Source organism: Ornithorhynchus anatinus, chromosome 3 (genome assembly GCF_004115215.2).
Source record: "Ornithorhynchus anatinus isolate Pmale09 chromosome 3, mOrnAna1.pri.v4, whole genome shotgun sequence".
Classification (NCBI taxonomy): domain Eukaryota; kingdom Metazoa; phylum Chordata; class Mammalia; order Monotremata; family Ornithorhynchidae; genus Ornithorhynchus; species Ornithorhynchus anatinus.
Genome location: NC_041730.1, coordinates 71,727,946 through 71,751,201, shown reverse-complemented (window position 1 = coordinate 71,751,201; position 23,256 = coordinate 71,727,946). Strand labels below are relative to the sequence as shown.

Sequence of the window (23,256 nt, the reverse complement as noted above, 5' to 3'; positions counted from 1 at the left end):
AACCTGGGGAAATAGGGTTGACTTGGGTAATAAAGACTCGTTTTGAAATGATGGGAAGATTTTGATTGGGAGTGGAACACTAAATATTACCGTGAGCCCCACTGGAGTGTGATATAAAGTAATGTGGGGGAAATTAGTTCTGAGCGGCAGGCTATGTACAGGGAAACAGACTTTTGGCAATACTGATGTTATTTTGAACAGCACTGTGTGCGGGAAGTTGTTTTGCAGTAGACGGGAGGCAGCGTGGCCTAGGGAAGCAGCATGGCCCAGTGGATAAAGCCCAGGACCAAGACTCAGATGACCTGGGTTCAAATTCTGGCTCTGCTACTCTTCTGCTGTGGGCGAGTCACTTACCTTCTCTGTGCCTCAGTTACCTAATCTGTAAAATGGGTATTAAAACCGTGAGCCCCATGTGGGACGTGGACTGTGCCCAACATGATTAGCTTGTATCTACCTCATCACTTTGTATAACGCCTGGCACGTAGTAAAGGCTTAACAATTAGTCAATTGTATTTATTGAACGCTTACCAGGTGCAGAGCACTGTACTAAGCACTTGGGGGAGTACAGTATAACAGAATTGGTAGACATGTTCCCTGTCCGAAGTGAGCTTACAATCTAGAGCGGGATTCAGGCGTTAATATAAATAAATTACGGGTATGTTTCGCAAGTGCTGTGGGCCTGAGGGGTGAATCAAGGGTGCCAATCCAAGTTCAAGGATGATGCAGAAAGGAGTGGGAGAAGAGGAAATGAGGGCTAAGGGAAGGCCCTTTGGAGGAAATGTGTTTTTATTAAGACTATTTTATGGTATTTAACAAATACCATTAAAAAAGGGAGCCATCCTAGAAGACTGGCGCTTCAGAAACTGGATTTTTCTGCTGTTTAAAATTACTGAAAATTGAGGGACCATGTCGCAGATTGTCTGTTAACATTTACGATGGTGTCGTTGCATTTAAGGAAAACTCTGAACCAAAAACATACCAAAAGGCAAGTCCTGCTGTGTTTGTAATACATAATACAATCTATTCTAGGTTGATAATTTACTTCTGAGTCTTTAAAATGACCCAATTTACCCTGTTGTCTTTATTTGTATTCTTGGAAAAAAAAAACCAATAAATTAACCAACCAGATTATGCAGGAGGCTTTATTTCTACTTATATTTTAACTAGCTTTATTCCCTAATTAAACATTTTGCCTGAGAGAGTGTGGTCACTGTTGAAGATGACTAGTTCCTAAATTGGAAGATATATGTTTTATTGTTATGATAATGAAGAGAGTATTATCTACCCACTCTGGGAATTACTTTAAAATGTGATTTCCAAATTTGACCCACTATCCCATATCTGACAAGACAGCATTCAAACGTCATTTAGTCTGCAGATTTTGGAGAGCACCCTGACCGCAGACAGTACACGTCTTGAATACTAATAGTAATAATAATAATAATGGCATTTGTTAAGCGCTTACTCTGTGCCAAGCACTGTTCTAAGCGCTGAGGTAGATACAAGATAATCAAGTTGCCCCAAGTGGGGCTCACAGACTTAATCCTCATTTTACAGATGGTGTAACTGAGGCCCAGAGAAGTTAAGTGACTTGCCTAAAGTCACGCAGCTGATGAGAACCCACGACCTCTGTCTCCCAAGCCCATGTTCTTTCCACTAAGCTACGCTGCTGATGGGGTGTAACTGATGCCTGGTAGAAAAAAGTTAAAGGAATCTGCCTGAGGAAGTAATAACTGATTAGTTATAAGCTTCACTGTCAGTAGTGTAAGCTTCGGACACGAAGGGCAGTAGGCTATTTAGGCCAGTTTGCCATATCTGCCATTTAACCCTCTCCCCGGGGGACTTTGTAAACTTTGGGCCTTTGAAGAAATTTGCCTGGGATTAGAGGAGTAATAATTCCCTCAGGGGATCGGTCTTGATGTAGCTATCAATCGTATTTATTGAGCGCTTACTGTGTGCAGAGCACTGTACTAAGCGCTTGGGAGAGTACGGTATTGCAGAGTTGGTAGACGTCCCCTGCCTACAATGAGCGTACAGTCTAGATGGGGAGGCAGATATTAAAATAATTTGTGGATATGTACATACGTGGCTAGGGTTGAGGGTGGGGTGAACAGAGGGTACAAATCCAAGTATAAGAGTGACACAGAGGGAGGCGGAGTAGGGGAAATGAGAGCTTAGTCGGGGAAGGCCTCTTGGAGCGATGTGATTTTAATAAGGCTTTGAAGGTGGTGAGGGTGATGGCCTGGTGGATATGAAAGGGGAGGGAGTTCCAGACCAGAGGCAGAGCATGGGCAAGAAGTTGGTGCCAAGATAGTTGAGATTGAGGTACAGTGAGTAGTTTGGAGGTAGAGAAGTGAAATGAGAATTTTGCGTGTAGGAAGAAATCAGTGAGTTAAGATAGGGGGCAAGGTGATTGAGTGGTTTAAAACCAATGGTAATGAGTTTCTCTTTGATGTGGAGGTGGATGGGCATCCATTGGAGGTTCTTGAGGAATGGGAGATCATGGACTGAATGTTGTTTTAAAAAATGATCTTGGCAGTGGAGTGAAGTATGGACTGGAGTGGGGAGAGACAGGAGGCAGGGTGAACAGCAAGGAGGCTGATGAAATAGCCAAGGTGGGATAGGATAAATGTTTGGGTCAGCAGAGTAGCAGTTTGGAAGGAGAAGAGTGGGTAGATTTTAGCAGTACTGTGAAGGTAGAGCGGACAGGATTTGTTGACAGATTGCATATGCGTGTTGAATGCGAGAGGTGAATCGAGGACAATGCCAAGATTGTGGGCTTGGGAGATAGGGAGGATGGTGATCCCGTTATGGGAAAGTAACAGGGAGGACAGGGTTTGGGTGGTTAGGCGAGTAGGGGAAGATGAGGAGTTCTGTTTTGGACATTTTTTTTTATGGTATATGTTAATCACTGTTTTAAGCACACTGGTAGATACAAGTTAATCAGGTTGGAAACAGTCCGTCTCCCACATGGGGCTCACAGTCTTAATCCCCATTTTACAGATGAGGTAACTGAGCACAGAGAAGTTAACTGACTTGCCCAAGGTGACCCAACAGACGGTGGCAGAAGCTGGATTAGAAGCCAGGCCCATTCTCTATCCGCATGTCATGTTTAAGGGGTCGGCTAGCTGCTCTCAGTGCAGAGAACCTGAGCGACACCTGGGCATTTTACTCACAAGGGATTAATCCGTTGAGTTCTCCAGAAGATCCTGCAAGTCCACCCACAACAAACCAGGAGATCTCAGGACTTCCTGAAATCCCTTGGAGCTTCCTTAAGGGAGGCCCTGGCTAAGGTGGGCTCGGTGAGCATTTTCCATATCTCCAGAGTTAGCTCATCCCTGGAGCAAAGCCTATGAAAGTAGGCTTAGGTCTGGAGGTGTCTCCCTAGGGCCTAATCCCAGTATTTCAGCCGATAGTCAGGATTTGATTTGCCATTAGAACTCTCAGCGACCACCTTGTTGGTGTTAAAAGGTGTTGGTGAAAATGGGAGGAGAGAAACAAAATGTCCTTTAATATCTGTCACCAGGAAAAAGAATCAGACACTCAAGTTAAAGACTGCATTTATAAACTAAGGGACGGAGACATCCGATCAATGCTGTTTGTAATGAAAGATGATGAGAACAGTGATAAAGACTGCTAACAATGTAGTGAGTGATATTAGAAAGCATACCTACAAACCAATATTGAACAAAGACTTGGGAAATTTCAGCAGTTGAGGAGCACCGCAGAAGATCAAGTTAACTCAGGGGTTCCAATGCTATTTTTTTGAACCTTGGAAAATTCTTTAAAAAGCCAGGAAAGTAAAAGTCTCCCATGCAGATTCACACAGACCCACCTATTCTTTCCAAGTTGGGATAAGGTAGGGGCAAAGGAACCTAACTGTTAGTGCTTATTCCATATATTTACTAATTAAATGGCACAAAATTGATAAAATTTTCAAATATCAAACCTATGAAATCTGACATATTCCGTATGCTTTGTCTTGTATCCCTAACTTTTTTTTAAACTAGTAAAAATTCATATAAATGCAGGCCTGGATTAGCCCTCTCCGTGGGAGTTGATTCCATTATGTGAAGTTCCTTGCAGGGCCATATCAGAAGCCTGTGCAAAGATCAACCTCTCTCTTATCTGTCTTCCTTCCTCTGTTTTTCCGAACAGCACCTCACAAGTATTACATCGGATTTCGATATGTCCATCCTCTAACAGAAGAAGCAATAGAAGAAATGGAGAAAGATGGAATCGAAAGGGCTGTGGCTTTCACCCAATATCCACAGTACAGCTGCTCTACAACAGGTGCGGGCTTGTTTTTTCAAATAGGAGGGTAAGCATTGCGCAGAGCCTAATGTGGTAACACGAAGCGCCTGGGAATCAGGGTGCTCGTGGAGTATTACAAAGAGAAGTGTAGATCTTTGAGGTTTGAATGGCAAATTCCAGCCCGTTCCCTTTAAACTCTACAATTCAGGGTAGCTTGTTGAAATCTCCCCCGATTAGACCGTAAGCCCGTCAAACGGCAGAGACCGTCTCTATCTGTTGCCGACTTGTTCATTCCAAGCGCTTAGTACAGTGCTCTGCACATAGTAAGCGCTCAATAAATACTATTGAATGAATGAATGAATGAAATCTCTCACTTGAGTTATTTACCCATTCTGCGGACAGTTAGAATGGTGAGTTAGAAACAGTGACTCAGGGTCATCTGTAGTTCTTAGATTTGTGTGAAGAGCCTCACTTTCATTACCCCAGCACTCTCTTTCCCGGTATAAATAAAATGGATGTTAATTTAAAGGCAAAAATGTTGGTTCACATAACATCTGGAGCTATTTCATTGTGGATTACCTAATTCTCAGCCATCGTAGGTTGAATGTATTAAGTGCCTGCTTTATGCAGAGCGTTGTACAAAGCACTTGAGAGAGTATAAAAGAGGGTATAAAAGGACATGATCCCTGTCCTCAAGGAGTTTACAGTTGAGCATCTGAAAACTTCATTGCTGTTGGTATTGGAAGTAATAAAGTAGAAGTACTAAAAACTCGTCATCCACATGTATTACTTTGAAGAAACTGACCCATTCCTCACAGTCTCCCTCTCTCCCTCCCCTACCCGCCTTCCAGTTTTGTCCTATGAATTCATCTATTTGCAAGAACGGTCACTGTCGCACCCTGGTTTCCTGGCCATCATGACATTTTTGCTCTCTGATTGTTCTTAGATGAAAAAAACTGAGTATGAAAAGGATTTCTCACTAGTTCTCAATTTTAACTGGCAAGTCCTTTTGGTTCCCTTGGCTCAATCTCTTCTCTCGGGCTCCCTTCCTCTGCTGGGTGGGGAATGGAGCGGGCGATGCTGTCAGAGGTAACAGCGGGAGGCGGTGCTGCTGGTGATGGCAGAGGCGGTAACAACCTCCTCCTCCTCCTCCTTCCTCCTCCGGCTCCCCGTGCCACTCCCTGAGAAATTCCATCTCAATAAATCTTAAAATATTGGCATTATTTTAAGTTTATTGTGGAACCGTTTCTTATCTTAAAAGGTAAATGGCAGTCGCTTCTACTAACCCGCTCTTCAGTCCCATCATAATGAAAGAGCATTTATTAAGCCCCCACCTCTGCATTTTAGGCAGCAGCTTAAATGCCATTTACCGGTATTATAATGAAGTAGGGAAGAAGCCAACAATGAAGTGGAGTACGATCGACAGATGGCCAACTCATCCCCTCCTCATTCAGGTAAGGGAAGCTAATCGATGTTTTTTTGAAGTTTTCGTTGATAGGTGAATCAGGTCTTCATCCCCACGTAATGCGGTTTTTGTTCCTCCACAGAATTTAACTGCTTAATATTTCATTCCACATTCTTAAATCATAAACTTGATTGTATCTTTTCACACCAGAAGGGACAATTCAAGGATTAAAAATATTTTGGCTTCTAAAAGTAACTGTTTTGAGAGAGGCAATAAAAAGTCATAAGCCAATAGAAACATTAGAGAAGTGTATTTTTGTTTCAAAGAGCATGTGGTGTGTAGATCTCTGGTCAAGTTATAAAACTTGGTTATAATCAGTCAGTAGATGATATTTATTGAGCATTTACTGCATGCAGAACACTGTACTAAGAGCTTTGGGAAATACAGTTCAACTGAGTTGGGTAGATTCAATTCCTGCCCACTAGAAGCAGAATAAACTTTTAATTTACTTTGAATTACAAACCTCCTGCCTTTCAGAATAACACTGTACTAGAAGTCCATTCCTGTCTTTTATGACATGCTTTTTCTGAATTGTATATGACTTAAAAATAGATCTCTGTGTGCCAGGGCTTACCTTTCACTGTGGTAAATTCAGAATCATTGCTTTCATACACTTTTTCTATTTGGTTTATTTATGAAATAAATCCCGAAAACAGTAATTCAAGAAGAACGCAAGCAAGCAAAATTTAAACCTATTTCTAAACTTTGGATTCCCTGAATTTTTGTGCTAGTAATTGACTCAAAATCAGTCAGCATTTGAACTTGGGGTGCTTTATTATCTGTTTGAATGGGGTAAATGTATTTGAAAAGGAAAAGAAAGAATTTAGCTTTTAAGAACCTTCCTTTGTGTTTTGAAGTTGGCTGGTTTCTGGCAAATTGCCACTATTCCTCTTGAAATATATTTTAAATATTTAGTTCTTACCCTTAAAGTCTGTAACCACGAGATGGCACCAGACATCATCAAGAGGGATGTCCGGGCTTGATCTGGGGAAATCCAAGTCTAAATCCTATTTCACACTTAATTAATTAAACGGGTCTCATTACTTATAGTATTTTGGTCCCTCACAACTTGGTAACAACCCTCTTAGAGAAGGACGTTTAGCGTTATGCTGAATGAGCGCTTGGTACGGTGCCTGGCACATAGTAAGCGCTTAACAAATACCGTCATCATCATCTACTTTGGATCGTGGAAAAACTGTTCTTCCTTAAGCAGCTTCTTGCTCAGAAGATGCTCGGATTTTTAAAATCTTCATCAGTTAGGAGTTACATGCAATAGCACCCCACAATAGAGAGATCGGCAGTAAAGCAGTACTTTTCTAAATAATAATAATTGTGGTATTTGTTAAAGTGCTTATTATGTGCCAAGCACTGTATTAAGTGCTTGGTGGGGCCCGGGGGTCGGGGAGTAGGGGGATACAAGCAAATCCAGTTGGACACAGTCCCTGTCCCACATTGGGCTCACAGTCTTGTCTTAATTCCTATTTTGCAAATGAGGTAACTGAGACCTGGAGAAGTGAAGTGACTTGCTCAAGGTCACACAGCAGACAAGTGGCAGAGCCGGAAGTAGAATCCATGACCATCTGACACCCAGGCCCATGCTTTATCCACTACGCCATGCTATTTCTCTGATTTACCACAGAGATAGGGAAATGTTAATCTTTTCAATAGGTGTTGAGTTCACACAGCCTGGTCCTGGATTCGCAAAACCCAGAATTGCTTTTTTCATTTTAAAAGTCATTCATTCATTCAATTGTATTTATTGAGCGCTTACTGTGTGCAGAGCACTGTACTAAGTGCTCAGAGAATACAGTTTGGCAACAAATAGAAACCATCCCTACCCATCAACCGGCTCACATACAGAGCCCAGGGAAATGTAGAGGACTATCATAGTGACAGAAGCCTCCACACTGTCATTGAGGAAGAAGTCAAGCATGCTTGGTTGATATGAAGAACCATGCTTTGTACTGGGAGTTGTGTTTGGGATCTAGGACTGTTTAAATATGTGGCTGATTTTTTTTTAAATAGTATTTATTAAGCACTTACTGTGTGGCAGTCACAGGAGTAGATACACGATCATCAGGTTTTACACAGTCCAGGTCCCACATGGGGCTCACAGCCGCAATTATTTTATTAATTCCCATTTACAACTGAAGTTACTGAGGCACAGAGAAGTTAAGTGACTAGCCTAAAGTCACACAGCAGACGTGGTGGAGCCAGAATTAGAACCCAGGGCCTTTGAGTCTTAGGTCTGTGCTCTTTCCACTAAGCCATGCCGCTTCTCTGAATTCAAATTGGTTAACCTCTCTGTTAGGCACTTCCTCCATTTATAAAATGAGCATAATCATTTGTATCACCCCCACTTAATTAATTTGAATATAAAAGATGTAGTGGATGTGTAAGTGAAGAGGTTTGAGTTTGGAGAAACTATATTTGATAACTATGATTATTCAAACAGTGGTATTTATTGAGCTCTTAATGAGTATAAAGCACTGTACTAAGCACTGGGAGAGAAGCAAGGTATATTCTCCCTGTCCTCAAGGAACTTAGCGCCTAACAGGGGAGGCAGACAAAAACTATGTACCGATAAGAAAAAGAGAAAAAATAAGGATGTAACAGGAGGCAGTACAAATATGTCAGGTTGAAATAGCTGAATAATTAAATATTCAAATAAATATAAAATTGTACATACATGTGACCAGTAATAAAATACACAGATTCTAAGGGTGGCTTTTTTAAAAATAACTATTACAAGATAGTATTACGCATTCACTTTGGTGTGGTGCATGGTTTTCATACCCATTTTGGCTTGTACAGTTTAAGGCATTAGGGCCCGCTTGCCCAACTACACAAGCCAAGCACTTAGCACAGTGTTTTACACACAAGAAGTGCTCAAGAAAAAATCACATCTCCTCCCAGAGGCCTTCCCTGACTAAGCCTCTATTTCCCCTACTCCCCATCCTTTCCGTGCTATCAACACATTTGGATCTGTACTGTTTAAGCACTTGATGTTCACCTCACCCTCAGCGCACTTATGTACATATGCAGATATGTCACGTACGTATCAGCATATCTACCAACTCTGTTATATTGAACACTCCCAAACACTTAGCACAGGGCTTTGTACATGTAAGTGCTCAGTAACTATCGATTGCTATCCATAATTTATAATGTCTTCTTCCTCTAGACTGTAAGGTACTTGTGGACAGGAAACATCTTTACAATCCTTATTTATTGTAATCTCCAAGTGCTTAGTAAAGTGTGCTGAGCACAGTAAATGTTCTATAAATACAGTTGATTGATTGATTGCAGCTTCCATGTTGTAGGGGAACTGGATATAGATATGCGATTATCTTGGACTCTCCCCTCGCCCTAGAATTGCAGTGTTGCACAATATGCATGTTTTGGGGAAGATGCAACCCGGTAGGGAACATGCCTTATAACTTGGGCGAGGCCTTCTGACTCGGGATAAATACCTCTGGGGACTGTCGGGTGTGGAGGGGAGTTCTTGCTCTCTTCTTTGCCATGGGAAGCCAATTGGTGGTCTTTTCCTTCGGGCTCACCAGGCAACTTCTACAAGCTTCAGCCTCTCCTCCAATTTTCAGCTCCGGTAGCCAGGAGCTCTGCAAGAAATAGCAGTAGCAGGGAAAGTAAGTAGAGGAATTAAAACTGCTAATTCCCCCGAGTTCTCCCCTCTGCCAGCTCCTAGGGCTGCATGCCAGGCAGCCCTAAAAGAACTCCAGAGAAGCAGCAGCTTTAGTTTTCTTACTTGTCTCCGGCCTCTGCTCCTGTTCTGGTCCTGCCTAAGGACGTCTGCTGCTGTCAGAGGGTGAAAATGGGTTTGGCAGCAGATGAAAGAAGCAGGGTCGATGAGGGTGGGTCTGTATATGTACACCAAGCAAAACGTGGGTAATTCTTCTAGTTATTTTGTAAGTCACTTTCTCCCCAAGCCTACGTTTCCTTATTTCAGTGCATCATTGTACATTCTGCATCCACTCTCCCCTCTTTTCTGCAAACCATATTCTCTGCCCTTAATCAAACCTCCGCTAAATACTCTTCTTATAAAGACTTTCCAGACATATCTTACCAGACTCCAATCACTGATAGTTGTCTAACATGACTGTGCCTATATTTACTGTTATAATTATGTCCTTTTATTTGCTTCTGGTATTTGGAGTTGCGTGTACTTTTCTCTACTTGTAACATCTTGCCTGACCATGAGCAATCGAAGGGCAGGGACTGTGTTTTCTACTTTCTTTTTAACTCTGCATAAGAACCGATGATGTATGTGGTACTCTCAGGAAATATCGCGGAGCTCTAGCTTTAAACGTTGTAGTTTTTCCTTTATTTCCATCTAATGTATTCTATTTTAATGTGGTATACCAGAAAGCCAAACTAAGGGAGATTCGGAAAGACCTCGTAAGCTGTTTTCCTGCTAACGGAGCAATTGGGAGGGTTGAAAACAGCCTCTCCTCCCCATCTGTGTTTCCTCTCCATCTGGAAATGTGCCCTCCAGCTCCCTAGGGGAAGCAGGCGCAGAGCGTACGGTTTTGCAGTGGGCCATTAGCAAGCTTTAGAAGTTTCCCATCAAATTCCCCAGGCCCCTGAAACGATTGCTGTCTATTTTTATGGTGGACTAAAGCAGGAAAGACTATACCTTTTTGTAATCAAAAAGTGAACATTTTTCCGCTGAGTAGTGCTCTGAGACGATTTTGTGTATCTCTTGTTTGGAATATTTGCTTCCTTTGTCTTTCTCTCTCCCCACTTAATCCCTTTCAAAATTCTTCACCCAGTGCTTTGTGGACCACATTCGGAAAGAACTGGACCAGTTTCCACCTGAGAAGAGAGAAGAAGTTGTCATTCTTTTTTCCGCACACTCACTGCCAATGTCGGTAAGTAATCAGAAATATAATTGAAGACCATGGGAAATGTATCCATTAGCTTGTAAATTCCTTGGGACAAGCACTCTGAGTGGGGCCGGTTTTATACACTTAGAAATTGGCCTACATAAGGACAGTGCGCATACAAAGGAAGAACATTTAAACATAAAATGGTCTCAGCTGTCGCCAAGGTAGGATTAAGACTCCCTTTCAAATTCAGTGATTATCTTGGTTTATTCCCACTCAGGACATGTCTGAGTACCAAGGTGCCCTGTCATCTGAATCAAGAGGACTCCCACTCTTGATTGTCAAAAGGAGTAAATTCCAAAGCCCGTAATATTTTGTTGAGAGCAAGAGAGAACGTGCTCATCCAGGCAGTACTCTCAAGCTTGAATCCAGAGGCTGTCAGCTGCTGCGTTTTGGCTGATCTAAATTGCGAAGGGGACTCAGACTAAGCTGTTCGTTTCTCATTCGTTTACCTTTAAAAGGTTTGTAGCGGTCATTTGATGCCCACAAAGCCATTTGAGTTTTTTCTTTGTTCTATAAATAGGGAATCACATTTAGGTAAGGCGCTCAGCGTTCTGTACAAGAAGGAACTATGAGGTTGTACTCTAATTGGTTCCTGCCTTGTCATAACCTCTCTTGTTTCCCTCATTTAAATGCTGGAGATGCCAACTGATGATTGAAAAGAAAGTGGGTTCCATTTTTTCAGCGCCAGCATCTGCTACAGCAGTTGGACTGGATAGACTATCTTTGGAGATCAAATAATGAATACATGTGAAAGAATGTAAAAATTTGGTAAGCACATTTCATACAATAAGAGGCAGTTCACGTATTTTTCATGGCTCAGTTAGTTGACGATCTTCATTTCTCTACTTTGCCTTGCATGGAAGGCAATACTTTGTCTTTCTCTCCCTTTCTCGCCGATAAATTCAGGGTAATACTGACTCGGGGAAATAGCTGGAGTTAGCCTAGCTAGTCAGAGAAGGAGGCAAATAAAGTCTTATGTATTTGTAATGCTCATAACTACTAAGCATGGCATTGCTATTACATTAATAGGTGTGGCTAGGGCTGAGAGAGAACTTTGAGGCTAGCTAAAAAAATAAATCCATCCGGGGTGCACTACAGATGATTTTTTAAAAATATCTATTTTTTTTTTTAAGCAAAGTATACGTTTAGTCACTATGCCAGAAAACAATTGGTCACTGTATCGTTTTTGGAAAGAAGCCAAGCAGATAGAATAGCCATCAGATACAAGAAGCAGAGGAGGTTTTCTACATCACCGGTGGCCCTGGAAGAAGCAGAGTAGCCCAGCAGATAGAACTAAAAACAATGAAGAGGGAGATGTATTTTTTTTTTTAACATACACGTATTTGTTTGGAATAACAAGAGAAAGGAACCTGAATATTCATTCACGGCAAAGTAATTGGAATCCAAGCGTGGATGCTTATGCCTGAAAGGTAAAGTGTAACTCTTTTATTAAGACTAAGAATAAAATATCTCCAAATTCTAGGTCCCTGCCTGATTTTCTTTTTTATGACCAAAACTGATGGATGCTTCTTCCTGGTCTGTACCTCCATCTAGTGGTCTTCAGTGCAGAATTCTGTCTCTCATCAGGCTCTAATGTCTTCGGGAGGGAAGGTTAGGCCTCTCTCCCCACTTTCTCCACCTTACAACACCCCATGAGGAGAGGCGTCTGAAGCTTGGTCAGTACAGCTTTTGAAATGTCCAAAAGAACTCTGACATCGGGTGCTCTGCCTCCTATTTCTCATCTTCCTGTCTCATTTTCCTCCTTTTAATTCTCCCAGAGAGGTGTCTACCACCTTGTCGTTTTGTGGCCGGGAGAAACGGAGTCGTTTCTTCCATATGACTCTCTCTGGGAGTTATCTCTGGGTTGAAACATTTTTTTTTCCAGTGGATATTCTACCCAAGTTTCCATTCTAGTTAGAACAGACCTGACACCTAGATCAAACTCATGCTTATGGCATTTGGATTGCTTAGGTGCAGCTATAGTATTCAGTATACGTGCATTTGTGTGTGTGTGTGTGTGTGTGTGTATGTGTATCTGCCCCCCCACCGCTGACGCAGACGCCAGGGCCCGGGGCCAGGGCGGCAGGCCGGGCAGTTCTGCCGGGACAGGACAGGACAGCGGCAGGGTGGATGACAGGGCAGGCAAGGCTAGTCGAGCAGGGGACGCCTGACGGGCCTGGCGATGGGGAGATGACCTACGTGGCTGGGCCAGGAGACCGAAGGATGGCCAGGCCATTAGAGCGGGGTATGGCTGACAGGGTCGGGGCAGGTGAGGTGGGGATGACCGACTGGGCTGGCCAGGAGAGCTGAGGATGATCATGTTGGGCCAGGCCAGGAGAGTGGGGGATGGTTGACGAGGCCAGGCCAGTTGAGCAGGGGATGGATGACCGACTGGGTCAGACCAGGAGAGCCTAAGATGACCAGGCCAGGGTGGACCAGGAGAATGGGGGATGGATGACAGACTGGGCCAGGCCAGGAGAGTGAAGAGGATGACCAGGCCGGGCCGGGCCAGGAGAAGCGGGGATGGATGACCGTGCCAGACAAGCAAGGGATGACTGACCCACTGGGCTGCACGGTGGCGCGGATGGGAGTGATTAAGCTCACTGTGGGCAGGGAATGCGACTGTTTATTGTTGTATTGTACTTTCCCGAATGCTCAATACGGTATTCTGCACAGGATAAGCGCTCAATAAATACGATTAAATGAATGAAGGGACCCACCAGTATTCGTGCCTCTAAACCCACTCCGGGAAAACCCACTCCGGGAATCTTGTGGTCTACAAGTTGCCTTAACCAAAAGAGTATTTTAAGCTTTTCTTTATCCACTTTTCCTCCGGACAGCCTGGGTGGTCCTAGAATACTTCAGATATGGCTTGATAGGGGCCCAGTTCAGGAGGGAGTGTGGACTTAACATACTCCAGCTTTGCCTCCACCAACTCAACATTTTTCAAGCAAACCAGACTTAGCTGTGATTTTTTTTGAAATGCTGTTATCAATTCCTCCTTTCACAGTATGTAAATCAGGGCTGCGCTGTAAGCAGCAGGAGATAGAATTAGCAACCACACATTTTACCAAGCTCCTGCTATGTTCAAAGAAGTGCTGTAGGTGTTTAAAGAATTCCAAGTCAGAATCTCTGCCCATGCAATTAGTTGAAGGCGTGAGCTCAATTGGAATCAATAAGCATAAGTAAATTTATTAGCAATGTTTTATATATATATATACATGGAAAGGATAAATGTGACTACTGAGGAGTGGTAGAACCAGGATGGTTGGGTGGTTGATTCCTTTTTTTTAATTGCAGTTTTCCTTTGAATTTAAGTTTCACCCACAACAGGCATAATATCCCCTAATTATCTATGTGACAATTAACCCCCATTCCACCTTAGGAGGAATTTCCTGAAAATGGCATTCGTATAATCGTTGCACCTTATTAATCCTTCCAATCAGCTTGTCCTGCACTGTACAGAGCCTAAGACAAACTTAGCCACAGAACTGTTTGTTTGGACAGGATTCATCTCCGTGTCACTCTTAATGGGAGGAAACAAGACATATGTGAGAAGCTACATCTGTTCAACTAGTACGATCGCACTGGTGGTTTTCAGGGGACCCTAGGGACCCATCTCCCCTTCCTGGGATCCATTAACCTTTTTGCTCTATGTAAAACAAGTTTCTGGAGAAATTCAAAAATGATCTGCATTTGTGCTTGAAGCACTACTGTTAATGCTGCAGGTGCAGGTTCACTCAGTAGTCCATCTTTGTAGATGAGCTGTAAATCCCTTGAAAACTTGGCTTGCCTTCCAAAGTTATCAGGTCTGGAATTTGTTTTTAAGGAAGGAGGGTAGCTTCTTAGTTTTCAGTACGTTCATTCAATAGTATTTATTGAGCGCTTACTATGTGCAGAGCACTGTACTAAGCGCTTGGAATGAACAAGTCGGCAATAGATAGAGACAGTCCCTGCCGTTTGACGGGCTTACAGTCTAATCGGGGGAGACGGACAGACAAGAACAATGGCAATAAACAAAGTCAAGGGGAAGAACATCTCGTAAAAACAATGGCAACTAAATAGAATCAAGGCGATGTACATTTCATTAACAAAATAAATAGGGTAATGAAAATATATACAGTTGAGCGGACGAGTACAGTGCTGAGGGGATGGGAATGGTCTGGTCCCAGCTGTTAAGAAACACAAATTTTATCTCAGGTGGGAAAGAGCAAGGCATCCCCCTCCATTGTGCATTGTTTGCTATTCATTCATGAAAGTACTGTTTGAACATCTTCAGATGGGTCAAGAAATTAGCCTTTTTAAAAGCACATCTCTTCCAAGCGGCCTTTCCCCCAACTAATCCCGTGTTCCTACTTCTCACACTCCCTTCTGCATCGCCTTTGGACTTGGATTTGCGCCTTTTACCCCTCAGCCCCACAGCACCTATGTACATATCTGTAATTTATTTCTATTAATGTCTCTCTCCCCCTCGGGACTGTAAACTTGCTGTGGACAGGAAATGTTTCTACCAACTCGAGTTTGTGATACTCTCCCAAGCACTTAATACTGTCCTCTGCACACCGAAAGTGCTCAGTAAATGTGACTGATTGATTGGTAGAGACTTAAATTGTGATGTTTCTCTGTCACAGGTAGTGAATCGAGGTGATCCATATCCTCAAGAGGTGGGAGCTACAGTTCAAAGAGTAATGGAGAATTTGGGTTACTCCAATGCTTACAGACTTGTTTGGCAGTCAAAGGTATGCGCTCAGTACAATTGCTGCATGTTGGAAATCCAGCCATTTTGGATACAGTCCTTAAAGCCATTGCTCTCTTAATTATCTTTCTTCTTTGATGTGGGGGTTTTTGTTCTGGTGGCTGGGGGAGAGACCTGTTCTACTTTATTTTGGGTGCTTATTTGCTCTTTTTAAATCAGTTAGTGGTTTTTTATTGAGTGCTTACAGTGAGCAGAGCACTGTATTAAGCACTTGGGCAAGTACAAATAAACGGTTTCATGTGCCTGAAGTTGAAACCTGGGTTCTGCAGTTTCTTGATTGTGGTTTTTTTTTTGTTCTTGTTGTTGCTGGTTTTTAATGGTATTTAAGTGCTTACTCTGTGCCAGGTACTGTATTAAGTGCTGGGAAAATACAAGATAGGTTGGACCTAGTCCATGTCCCTCGTGGGGCTCAAAGTTTTCATCCCCGTAGTACCGTTGAGGTAACTGAGGCACAGAGAAGTGAAATGAGTTGCCGAAGATCACACAAGAGACAAGTGGCAGAGCCAGAATTAGAGCCCAGATCCTTCTGACTTCCAAGCCCATGCTCTATCCACGAGGCCACGCTGCTTAGAAAGCAGCGTGGCTCAGTGGAAAGAGCCCCGGGCCTGGGAGTCAGAGGTCAGGGTTTCTATTCCCACCTCTGCCACCTGTCAGCTACGTGACTGTGGGCAAGTCATTTAACTTCTCTGTGCCTCAGTTACCGCACCTGTAAAATGGGGATTAACTGTGAGCCTCACGTGGGACAACCTGATGACCCTGTATCTACCCCAGCACTTAGAACAGTGCTCTGCACATAGTAAGCGCTTAACAAATACCAACATTATTATTATTATTCTGACTGTTAGGTGACTGTAGTAGTTATCCTCCATTATATGATGGAATGAAATACCTCCCAAATCACCAATCCGACACCCGGTTTAGTTCTAGAGTTTAGCCCAGTCGTCTTCACTGAGCGTGGCCTCGAACCCTGGAGTGGCCTTTGCATCTCCTAAACAGGGATGAAGGTACAACTGGACTCATAACAGAGTGGGCAGAGGGGCCATGACAGTTTTAATGCCTAGTCTTCCTAGTTGGAGGGGTATTGCATGAGGGTGGGGAATAGGGGGCTGGAATAGGACATTCCAAGCCACCGCCGGGCAAAACTCCAGCTCCCCCTGCAGCGCTCCCCTCCGTCCCACAGGTCCCCAGCTGGGCCAGAGGGCACATCTTACTGGAGAAAGAGGCAGGGCAGCAGGATCGTGGGCCTGCTTTCCTCCATCTTCACCGCGGAGGAGCCCCCGAGCCTCGCCGGGACCCGGCGACAATGCCGATCGGCCGACTGGCCACCGGCAGCCCTGCCCTGCACCACGACTCCTTGGAGCGTATGTCAGTGAGGGGCAGCCCGCCTGCTGTGGAGACCCCAGTCCAGGCGGCTTGTGTCCAAAAAATAAACAAACCCAAGTGCGTTTACTTTGGAACAATTCCAGTCAGAGTAGACGACCCGCCACTTTATTGTTTTTCTGGTGCTCCGTTGCATAATAATAATAGTAATAATGTTGGTATTTGTTAAGCGCTTACTATGTGCAGAGCACTGTTCTAGGTGCTGGGGGAGACACGGGGGAATCAGGTTGTCCCACATGGGGCTCACAATCTTAATCCCCATTTTACAGATGAGGTAACTGAGGCCCAGAGAAGTTGTGACTTGCCCACAGTCACACAGCTGAGCTGGGATTCGAACTCATGACCTCTGACTCCAAAGCCCATGCTCTTTCCACTGAGCCACGCTGCTTCTCTAGTACTGTTCCACCCTTAACTTCCATTCCCGTTCATTAGAGTGCCGAAGGCAAGGGTGATCCCGACTGACTCAATCTCCTCAGCCTGCCTTGTATTGGATGTGTATCTTGGGGAGAGGGGAAAAGGGGAAGGATAAGTGAGGTGCTTCACTCTTCTTCCAGTGGCATTTGCAGCATTACTACTAACTATTCCTTAATTAGGACTTGAAAGTGACCATTTTACTTCTTGAAATATTCCTTTGGACTTGTCTATAAATCAATTAATGGTCTTAATCAAGCACTTACTCGGTGCAGAGTACTGCACTAAACACTTGGGAGAACACTATAGTGCTTTACAGTCTGTAGACTGCAAGCTCCTTTCTAGCTTGTGGGCAGGGAACGCTCTGCCAACTCCGTTATATTGTACTCCCAAATGTTTAGTACAATGCTCTACACACAGTAAGAATCAGTAAATATCATTGAGAGTGCTGTATAGTAGAGTTGATAAACATGACCCCTGTCCTCAAAAGGCTTGCGGTCTGGGGGTGGGGGAGTGAATAGTCATTAAAATAAATAGCAAATAGGAGAAGCAGCAGAGTGTTAGTGCTGTGGGGCTCGGATGAGTAACAAAATGCTAAGAGGTACAAAGCCAAGTTCATAGACGGCACAGAAGGGAGGGCAAATAGGGTGGAGAAATGAGTGGTTAGGAAGGGCTTCTTGGAAGAAACCTGACTTTAGTTCTGCTTTAGGTCAAAATTTTTAGCTGGGCATGTGAATTCCAGACGTATTCACTATGTATTTTTGGTCACCTAGTCAAACTTGGTTAAACTCCCACCTAAAACTGCAAATCATGGTTAAAAGATGCAGACACACCCTTTGTGCCTCACTTGTCTTAGTGTGACAAGCCTTCCCGAAAGATCGAACTACGAAAGGAATGGATTTCATACTGAAACAGGTTGATGTATGTCTCTGCAAATCAAATATTGTTTCCAACTTGAGATGCTTTATATAATTTTTATTCTTGAAGTTTATCATCAAGATAATTTTTATTTTTCCTCTATTTTATATAAGAGAGGGTTAAAAGCAAGTAATATATTACTGGATATTACTTATGCTGTTAAAAGAACTCCATCATCTTAAGATTAAAAATTGCTTGGAAGGGCGATCTTATGCAGGCTGCATAGGAAAAGCTTTTAAATAATTTAAGCCGAAGCTACTTTTTTAAGATTTATTTTGTCAAAGAAAGTTGGATGAGTAGAAATTAAACTATCCCTTCCAGAAAGTCTGTTTTTGCATTTCTTTCTCAAGACCGAATTGGAGCTTTGAAAGATCTTAAAAAACAAATTTAAAAATATAATTACATAATGCAGTGTATGAGAATAATGTTTGAAAATGTTAGCTACAAAGTGCTTTTTCACTTTATGAAGAGTAACGATGCACGGATACAATGAGCCGCAGAAAGCCTCGCTAAGTCTGCTAGTAGTCGTCCTCCCAGAAGGCAAAATTAACTCTTGCCGACCACTAGCAGACCGTGTAATGCAGGAGTCAGCGGCTCTCTTTTGCGTCGGAGGTGAGGGTGAAAGTAAGGTGGAGCGGGACGTTGGTAAAAGAATAAGTGCCAGGTTGCTTGCTCCACTTTTGAGGAGTTGCTTAGTGGATACGTTCTTCTGTTTGTCTGATGGCTCCAAGTGACCTGGGCCAGCGGTCGACCGGCCACATCGGGGTTGGGTGCCATTTTAGTGCCTTGTGAGCTAGGGAGCCAGTGCCAGGCAGCCATCGGCCACTCTCCCGTTTGTGAGCAGGGAATATGTGAGCATGGCCCCAAGTGCGGGGAGAAAATCCGGGCCTGCGTTCCGGCTGCTCCCGATCTTTGTCGGCCCAACCTGGAAACTGAGGCAGCCGCCGCTTTATTTCCCTTGGCCCTCCAACCTGTTTCAGAGGGAATTTGTAATCTTCAGGTCAACGTTAGCTGAGCAGTAGCCAGAGCCTATGTGCCAGTCGGGGGTAATGCATATATCAGGGGTTGCCAATCCCTCACTTGGTATGTAACAACAGAAATGGATTAACTCTTGGCCTGAAAGAACTAATTTGCTTCCCTAAGCACTGATTTTCTTGTTGTGAATCACTTGGGAATTAGAACTTACTAGGTTAAAGATCAATTTCTGAAGCTTTTTCATGGTTGCCACAAAACTACTTGGCAAAGTCTTCTTTACTGTAAAGAATTCAGTCAAAATATCACTTTTATGGACGATAAATCCACTTGAAACCCCAGAGTTTAACCAGGCTGAAGACACTCACTGAGCTATGGGAACAAGTAGGAAGTAAAGGATAAGAAAAGTGAGTGAGGAGAATTACAAGCACAGGAATAGCTATTGGTCAACTTGTGAATTTTTGTGAATGTAGGGTTTTTTTGTTGTTTTTGGTTTTTTTTCTTGTTTTTTTTGGTTGTTTAATGCAAGTAAGGCAGAATGGATTTATATGACTTCAAATTCTTTTTTGTACATAGGTTGGTCCGATGCCTTGGCTGGGTCCACAGACTGATGAAACTATTAAGGGACTTTGTGAGAGGGGTAGAAAGAACATCCTTCTGGTTCCTATAGCATTTACTAGTGACCACATTGAAACCCTGTACGAACTGGATATTGAATACTCACAAGTTCTAGCACATGAGGTAAAACGATTGCATCTGTCATTCTGTAGTAACTGTAATATTGTTTTACTTAGGGGAGGAAACGTAATCCCAACTGCAGATTCTGTCTCTCTAAGCGCGATGAAGTGACCATAGTTCCTTCTCTTCCCTGGTTGATGTTATGGGTCCTAAAGAAGTGGAGTTAACAGCTGTGGGTGATGAGCAAGAATGATTTAGTGGAATCATTCAATTATATTTATTGTGCACTTTCTTATACAGAGCACTGTACTAAGCGCTGGGGGAGAGTACGACATGACAGAGTTGGTGAACACGTTCCCTGCCCCAAACGAGTTTAGCATCCAGAGGAAGGATTTTTACCTGATAATGGTGCGGGCATTGTGCCAGAGATTTTTTTGTATTTTTCAAAATAGGGAAATGTGATTTATGGGCTTACATAGGTGTTGCCGTGATGATATCATCCAGGTAGTTATTGAAATAAGAAATAATCTTAAAATCTGAATGTAAAGTGGATGTGAGCCCCTGAACTGAGTTGTCATTTAAGATAAACAACTGTTAATTATCCTTGATAATAGGAGATGAGGGATAGTGTGAATAATTGCAATCCATATTTCTTCAGTCCCTCATTTTAATCTAATAGATTTGATACCCTTGTCTAGAAACATTTTTTAGCAGAGCTGCTGACAAAGAGCAGAGCAGACGAGTTGGGGTTTTTCTCGTCAGCTCTCAGAGAAGATGGCCGAAAGGCAGGCAGGCAGAAGGAGGAGGAGAAGCCAAGGGCCTACGTAATCCACTGACTGGATAACCATTCCCTGATATAAGAAAAAATGTCATGGAGTGAATCGATATATCTCAAGTTGCAAGGAACAGGAGCCAAAGGATTTAGATCAATGATATAGAAATAATTTCGGGACCAAACATCTCATTTAGGAGATCTGAATCGGCTCTTTATTGCAAATAGGATGAGGTCTGGAGATACGTTGCCTCTCATCTATGAAGAGTTTAAAAATGAAAAACAAATAAGGAAAATTATGACTAGATGCTACTAAAGTTGTACATCTGAATTCCACTTTATTTACCTACTGGGCAGAAGCCTAATAATAGATTGAATAATTTAAGAGTTTATCCAAGTGCTACTGATAGTCCATATCCTCTACATTGCTATTTGCAACTGTCATCGTTGGTAGAAAATTAAGCATGTAAGGGAACACAGAAGCTGAACCAGAAAAATAACAGCAAATAAAAACTTAAGATTAATTTGAAGCAAACAGCATGTGAAAGGTAGCCGAAAATCAGAGTCATGTTAATATTTGAGGGCAACCAGGGACGGTCGTATTTTTGTTTTTAGTAGCAGTGACTCTCTAATAATAAAATGTGTGGTTTGTTTTTTTTTTTCTCATTTGATTCAGTGTGGAGTTGAAAACATCAGAAGAGCAGAGTCTCTTAATGGAAATCCATTGTTCTCCAAGGTATCTATATCATTACAGTTGTTTAGTAGAACATACCGTGTAGCAGTCCTCTGAGAAACTCTTAACAGAATATTGGTTTTTCTCACATATTAAAACATTTTGAGTTCCAATTAATTGCAAAAAATAAAAATCGAAATCCCTCTTAAATTTTTTATTTCAGATATCCCCATTTGTCTTATGTTCTTTCTCACACCTCCGGCTTGTTTTAAACCCCTTTTCCAGAGAACGTTATTTGGAGGTGCTGGGGACAGGTTCATTTCTCTGGATTTCCTAAAGCTTTAATTTTAACCTTTTCAACACAATGAGCAGTAGAACAAAAACATCCCGCCATCTGAGTGATCCATGATCCAAGAAAAAAAGAAGCACGTTCAAGCACACTTTTAACTACCGCCTCATCTTTGCATCTTATCATTCTTTTTCAGGCACTGGCCGACTTGGTTCACTCGCATCTCAATCCAATGAAATATGCTCCAAGCAGTTAACTCTGAGTTGTCCACTCTGTGTAAATCCTGTCTGCAGGGAGACAAAATCCTTCTTCACTAATCAACAGCTGTGACCCATGGCCAAGAACCCAAGTTGGATTAGGCAGGACAAGCCCTTCCTGGAGTGTTGCCACAAGCCCCCCAGCTACGACCATTTCTTATTTTTGAAGAGGATGTTGGGCGGAAAAAAGGAACAAAATTACATTAAAATATTAACCGACCTTTTGAATAAGTTGCTTGATTTGCGTGTAGGGAGACACACTGAAACCTCTCTAGAGAAAATTTTATTTTTCTATGCTAGTGCACTGAACATATTTACATTTGAGTCTTCCAGACGTGGGGATTTATTTTCTTAAGCTGCTGTTTCACTGTGAGTACAATTGCAAATCTGTTCTGATTAATAATGTTTATATTGAAGGATTTCAAAGACCTTTCTGATGATTTAAAGTAATTCATAAGAAGCTCACCATCATTTTAATTGCCACCCAGAAGTTTTGCAAGCATATAAATGGGGATCATCCCATATAGGTCAGGGAAGACCAGCTTTGTTTACATTTTCTTGGCTACTTGGTTTTTTTTAAATTGGGAAAAGCACAATATTAGAATAGCATTTATACAAAATTCCTTCTATTTGAAAGAGAGAATGGGGTTTTGGATATAGAATATAAGTGAAGTCAGGAATCTGTGGTGGTGCCCATCATACATGAAGGGCAAGTAATTGTACTGAACTGATACTTAATTTTCTCCTGGAAAAATTAGGACAACAGTACACATGATTTCAAATGATGGTGATTGAATGATTTCAACTTTCCCTATAGAAATATCTAAAATTAATAAGATTATTAGATGATTCTTACCATGAATAACTTTATGGTTTTCTGGATGGTAACACAAGAAGAATTAGCTGTAGTTCCATCGTCTGTGAAGTTAATCTCTATATGGTATCAGAGTTATTGAAAAAATTTTATTTCTCCATTTTCAATTCTTAGGACATCCATTCATCTTTCATATCTGTGGGCTTTGTTAGTTTTTTTTTAAATTTTAACCCCTCTTTACTGCCTTGGGTGTGTCATTTTCTGCTTTCCTTTTCTTTCTTTCAGTTATTTGTATAATATCTCTCTCTGCCTCTTTTCTCCTACCTTTTTTCTTTACAATACTTATGGATGAGGAGAGAGTTTTTTTTTTTAAAAAATGGTATTTGTTAAGCACTTACTGTGTGCCAGTCAATGCACTAAATGCTGAGGTAGATACAAGATAACCAGGTTGGACAGGGTCCATGTCCCACAGTCTTAATCCCTGTTTTACAGATGAGGTAACTGAGGCACAGAGAAATTAAGTGATTTACCTTAGGTCACACAGCAGACAAGTGGTAGAAATGGAAATAGAATCCAGGTCCTCTGACTCCCAGGCCTGTGCTCTTTCACCTAGGCCACACTGCTTCGTTCTTCCAAACTAGGCACTCTTTGAGAACCATACATCACTTCTTAGTTAATTTTCTACTTATTATTTTAATAGACAAAAAATG

The 23,256-nt window shown here is 42.4% G+C and overlaps 1 protein-coding gene across 1 annotated transcript in view; it reads left to right on the top strand.

Moving 5' to 3' along the window:
- The window catches only part of FECH (ferrochelatase), a 39,437-nt gene extending 17,477 nt beyond the window's left edge, over positions 1–21,960 (top strand). Inside the window, exons 5-11 of the mRNA XM_029060797.2 lie at positions 4,159–4,293; positions 5,602–5,708; positions 10,510–10,608; positions 15,258–15,365; positions 19,640–19,804; positions 21,190–21,249; positions 21,672–21,960. Coding sequence (XP_028916630.2) covers positions 4,159–4,293; positions 5,602–5,708; positions 10,510–10,608; positions 15,258–15,365; positions 19,640–19,804; positions 21,190–21,249; positions 21,672–21,731 — 734 coding nt within the window. The 3' untranslated portion in view covers positions 21,732–21,960. The remainder of the gene's footprint in view (positions 1–4,158; positions 4,294–5,601; positions 5,709–10,509; positions 10,609–15,257; positions 15,366–19,639; positions 19,805–21,189; positions 21,250–21,671) is intronic.
- Positions 21,961–23,256: the final 1,296 nt, after the last annotated feature.